General features: G+C 29.1%; 1 protein-coding gene across 3 annotated transcripts in view; it reads left to right on the top strand.

Moving 5' to 3' along the window:
• Window positions 1-6121, top strand: part of LOC106459643 (F-box-like/WD repeat-containing protein TBL1XR1) — a 71626-nt gene that overhangs the window by 47216 nt on the left and 18289 nt on the right. For all 3 annotated transcript variants that reach the window (XM_013919279.2, XM_013919278.2, XM_022386174.1), the window contains 2 exons: window positions 1235-1356; window positions 2624-2698. In XM_013919279.2, the coding sequence (XP_013774733.1) occupies window positions 1235-1356; window positions 2624-2698 (197 nt within the window). The remainder of the gene's footprint in view (window positions 1-1234; window positions 1357-2623; window positions 2699-6121) is intronic.

Here is a 6121-nt window from a genome sequence, read left to right as displayed (position 1 = left end):
CTTGTACACGCCAGCAAGCATTGCGAGACAACAAAATGGCGGCGCCCTGTCGCCGAATGTAAACAAACCGCGCGATTGCATAAACGCTTATCTATGGCATGGAACACCAAAATCCGATAAATAATTTTAAAAAATATGTTTCTCTGGAAAAAAACCGGAGGTTTTCAGGATTTTTAGGAAAGGGACACTTTCATCTCTGGTTAAAAATGATTGAATAGAGAAGATTATTGTCTGTGTCAGTGTAAAGTAAATAACACTTTAGCAAGCAATAATGTATGACTTCTGAGAAAGTGACTAGCAGAAGTTTGCATAGTAGAGAAGAAAGGATTTTAATGTGAAGCTTACAATACATAATAACAAGTCACAAACCTGGAAGTTAAAAAAAATATATTTTCTGGTATGTTTGAATAAATTATGGGTGAAGAGATAAGTACACACAAAATTCTTGAAACCTGGATAGCAGTTCCTGGTTATAGAAAATTAACTCTATTTTGGCAGATAATGAAACTGGTTTTCTGAAATAAATTCCTTGAAACGTAACAGAATAAGTTCCAATTAAAGTGCATCTTCTTTCTTTAAATTTTTACAATTGAAGATGTAATGGCAGTTGGCTTATCATCTGTTTAAGAACTGATTTTCTTAACATAATGGCAAAAGATTTTAGCATTATAAGATGGATTTCTTCTTTGTAATGGATAATGGTGTGGAATAAAACTAGAGGTAGAACACAACATGGCATTATATTAGATAGTGGCTGATAATACTACTGGGTGGAATAAAACTGGAGGTAGACACAACATCGCATTATATTAAATAGTGGCTGATAATACTACTGGGTGGAATAAAACTGGAGGTAGACACAACATCGCATTATATTAAATAGTGGCTGATAATACTACTGGTGTTGTAGGTCTTAGCATTACAGTGTTCTTTTATTCAACTGCAGAGTCTACTAGTTGTTGATCCAAAGTATGTAACAGAAATAGTATTTACAACATTTTAATAAAAAAACATTGTAGATTTAGTTGCCACAAAGAAACACATTTGGTCATGAATGTTTGGGAATATTATTTTTTATTTTGCTGAAAATGTCTTCATCTGCATACATGTGTAATGAAGTTAACGTATTTATGTTATAGCTTGTTAAGTGCAGTTATGTGACTTGGACTACAAAACACACTATATTCTCTTCAGTAATTGATTTTTCAGAATATCTGTTTTTGTCTGTTTACAGCCCCAGCCTTAGATGTAGACTGGCAAACCAACACCAGCTTTGCATCTTGTTCAACAGACCAGTGTATTCATGTTTGTAAGTTAGGAATGGACAAACCAACCAAAACCTTCACAGGTCACACGGTAATCAAATGTCTGCCTTTTAGAAGCTTTACTTTTCTTTGATTTTTGTGGAATTTTGTTAAATTTTACGCAGACAAAAGAAAATCTGTAGTTAAAAATGTTTCTTATATTATAAATAATAAAATTTAACATCTTTGACTTTTTATCTTTCCTTCCATAATGTGTGTTTTGTTAATGTGTAAGTTAAAAAAAAAAAACCTGAATGAAGGCATAATTTAACCCAATATGTTCAAGTGTATGGTGAGATGTAATGGTGCTTTGTAGTACTTAAAGTACTCAGTAGCATGGTGTATCTTATTGGCTGATAGTTAATTGCAAATGATATACATATAGTAAAGAAATTAGTATTTCCCTAAAAACCCTCACATTTAAAGATTTTACACAAATGTATACATATAAAAATATTTTTTTGTAAAAAATATTGAAATAGCTTAGCACTTTTAGCAAAACAGGAACTTAATTTACAAAAGCAAAATAAAGTTTGCAGAAAATAGTATAATGAAATCAAAAATTTCTGGAACAAGTGGAAGACTATTGTTCTATTACTTAAACAGTCAGAAATTTTAATGTTATAGCTCAAAGGGCAAAATAAAGCTGTTATTAAAGGTTTCATTCCTGATAGTAATGCCCTCAGTGATTTTTCTGTGCTCACAGTTAAGTATTTAGAAAGTAACCTCTGTAATGAAAGAGACACCTTTGTCACAACAGAAAGAAGTATTGTGTGATCCTTGTAGTTGGTAATTATATATTCATTTTGAATCTTATGAATATACTTTTTAGCCACATGTTTTGCAAGTCAGTCTACATACAGCATTTTTCAAGGGTGTGAGAGTTTTAGGGTAATAAGCCATATATAGTTTTTATGAAGATCTTTGTTTCTGAGAGGAGCAGTATTTAAAAATTTTGTGAATTTCATGTGTTTCAAATTAGTTTTCTTTTATCAAATTTTGATAAAATGAATTGTAAGTATTTGGGGAAAAACTGAATGCCATGTTTGTGGATTAAAAGGTATTTATTTCACAACTAACTAAACTTCAGTAGTGAATTAACTGAAGATTATTTAATAATGTGTAACAGATATACAAACAATGAAAGATCATGTAAATTGAAACAAGTTTTATAGTGGAATAAAATTTGTGTATGTTAGAAATTTTGCTGGAGTATTCATATTATGATGAGCAAGGAAAGGTCAGTTAAACATGTTGTACAATGTTAAGTTTTAAGTTTAATACTAATGGACACCTATGTTTTAATTTTTTGCTTTTAGAATGAAGTCAATGCTATTAAGTGGGATCCTCAAGGTTCATTATTAGCTTCATGTTCTGATGACATGACTTTGAAAGTAAGTAAATATTACTGAACGTTTTATTAGTCTTAGTGCAGACTAGTTGTATTTTAATTTCAACTATTATAACTGTAGAAGAGTTTTTAAGAGTGGTGATCAAGTCAACATTCTGATCAGAAAAATATTTTTTAGACCCAAATACAGCTTAGTTAGGAAGCCTGATAAATTAGTGGAATTTTGTGGTATTGGTGTAGAAATGTTATTTCAAAATGCATATATAAAATGTACAAAACACTTTTTTTAAATCCTCCTCGTGCAAAATTCAACGAGTCTTAGCAAGTACGGCAAGTGAGTACAAGAACTTTGTAACACTGTAAGTAGTAGAGATTATTATTTTCTATATATTTTTTATTTACTCTTCTATGGCTTAAGAAAAATAACTGAAATTTAAGAATTTGAATAGAGTAATAATGTATATACATATGTAATACATGGTAACCAGAATGTCTGTATTTTACAAAATACAGTAAGAGTAAAGAGTAAAGGCCAGTTTTATGCTATTTGATATGGTAACATGAGCTGCACATGTGCTATGTGATTTGTAACTTGTGTGGCAGGATTATTAGTTAGACACGGTTCAAAAGTCAATAAAATAAACAAATAAATATAAATAGATGAATACTGTTATTAGATTTAAGCTACTTAGAATAAACATTTGTGGTTTTTTGTTACAATTTGCAGTCATTCTAGAAAGCAAATAAAAGGGTAATTTAGATTGATTTCCTAATTTTTTGTGATGGTTACTAGGTTGGTCATATCAAACAACCCTATATGGAATTAAGGTACAGAAAATAACAGATAAGATCAAAAATTTTCCAAAAAAATGTTTGATATTTATTAAGAGGTTATAGAGATTATGCAAAAGAAATTTGACAATTGTCAGATAAAGAAAAGTATTTTTGATCTTAAAGTCAAAATTACTCTGCATGTTGGATAGTCAACATTCTGTAAGAAAAATCTTGATATTTTGTGCACAAATGCCTCATAATGTTTACTGGTAGTTTGTGACATTTCGTGAAGATACACATACATTATCAAAAGTTTTAATATGTCGTCTCTCATGGTTACTTAGTGGTTACGTAGTAAGTGCAATACACTAAGTCCTGTGGTCAAAGAATTAATGCTCGTTCTTCATCATTTAATGTATATTGAGTAAATAGTTGATAACCTGCTGTATCCAATGATGTTTAAACTTTGCATATAGTTATTTTCAAAACTTTGCTTCATGTGTAATTATTCAGACCACATAATGTGATATATAAAGGGGAGGGAAGGAAAAGCTGTATACCAGTTACAGAGGAACAAAATTGTGATAAACAAGAGATGGATAATTATGTTAAGAATAAATGGGAAAGGATTTCAAAATCATATTTTCTGTAAATTGGAAATGTTTACAAAAGTTGATCTAAATAGGTAAGAGATATTGTTCAAATGCAATGATGTGGTTATATGTGACAATTATAAAAAAATAAATTTAACACTATTAGTACTGCAGAGTACTTTTCAATAATTATTTGTTTAGAAATTTAACCAAAAATAATTCTAACTATTTTATCAATTGTTAACTCTTTCAGCACGGGTTCTGCCACTGGGACTGACCTCGTAACTATTTTGTGCTCGTTATAGTTTCATGCTATAACTTTTAAATTAATAAGTGTATGTTAATAAATTGTGGCAGATTATCAGTAAACATTACAATGCTTTCAAATGCAAAATATCAAATTTTTTGAGAAAGCCTTAAGTTTTGTAAAGCAATGTTTTTCTCATGCCTTTTTCTTTTCTTTTCGCATGTTACCTATCCAACATGCAAAGTAATTTTCACTTTAAGATTAAAAATACTTTCATGCATCAGAAAATGTATAAATTTCACATGCGAAATCTTTATAATGTCCAGATAGATATCAGACGTTTCTTAAGAAAAACTATATTTTATCAGTTATTTTCATTAATGAATCTCTTTATGGGTTTGGTAGATTTGACCAATCTTGTAACCACCATAAAAAATGAGGAAATAAATATAGATTATGCCTCTCTAATTCTAGAATGACAATAAATTATAATACGAAAACATAAATGTTTAGACTAAATAGCTTAAATCTCATAACACTATATATTTATTATTTTTATTATATTGACTTTTCAGCCGTGCCTAGTTAACAATACAGAAGTTACAATGACGTGGCACACATGCACTCATGTTAACATATTCAATAATGTAAAACTCACATTTAGTCTTTATAAAGTAACTTGTCTTGGCTATTTTAGTAGACTATTATTTTGTAAAATACAGTCACATTTTAATTATTATACATTGTACATGTATATATAGATTATTGCTATTTAGAAATAAGCTCTTAAACTTATTTTTCTTAAACATAGAACAGTAACTAAAGAAGTAAAGCAAACAATTATCTCTTCTAGTTATGACCTTTGTACTTGGTTGCTACTTGACATTGGTTGCCAAGTCTTTTAAAATTTTGCACATGGAGGGATTTTTTTAGGTTTTATATATACAGTTGAATAACCAAAAAAATAGTAAATTACTATATCAGTACCATAGAATTCTACTATAATTTATCAACCTAAGTAACTAAGCTGTATTTCAGTCTAAAAAATATGACATTTCAGCAGACACAACCTACGTCCTTGAAATCTTGGTTCAAAAAGAAAGAGATGGCATCCTAAGAATTTAAAATGGCTAAAAAAGCCAGTAAGGGGCATTTTTAGCTTTCGATTGGTTATTCATGTCATATATAGAAATAAGTGTATATAAGGGAGCATTTACAAAAATGGAAAGAGGTGGTTGGTGCCACTGTGTTTGATTTATTACATGAGCAATATCTTAACAAATAGAAAAGATAAGAGGTTCTTATTTTATATTCTAGCTTGTCAATATCGGTAATTTCCATTTCTTATTCGTACAAAACTATAGATTTAGTATTTTGACATCAGAAGCATCTAATTTGAATCAGTGCTGCATTCAACATACCATATGACACAAAAAAAATCGATGTTTAACTGTTTATTTAATATTTACTTTTAGATTAAAAAATTGAGTAATGTATAATACTAAAATTTGAATTATAATCTATGGTTTGATATCAAATTTATTGACATAAATTCATGAAATAATAGTTCACTATAATTTGACATGGCATTTCACCCGTGACCTGTCTGTAAATGGTTAAAAGGAGGAGTAACATTAGCCAATTTCTAATCATTTGGCATCTGCCCACTGTTCAAGGACTTATAGAAAATATTAGCAAGTGACTTATATCCAATCCCTAACCTCCTTCAAAACCCTTTTGAAAAATTATCAATGTTAAACTGTTTATTTAATATTAACTTTTAAATTAAGAAATTGAGTAATTTATAGTACTAAAATGTGAATTATAATCTACAGTTTGATACCAAACTTAT

Source organism: Limulus polyphemus, unplaced genomic scaffold, assembly GCF_000517525.1.
Source record: "Limulus polyphemus unplaced genomic scaffold, Limulus_polyphemus-2.1.2 Scaffold642, whole genome shotgun sequence".
Taxonomy (NCBI): Eukaryota; Metazoa; Arthropoda; class Merostomata; order Xiphosura; family Limulidae; genus Limulus; species Limulus polyphemus.
This window is presented reverse-complemented; position numbering and strand designations above follow the sequence as displayed.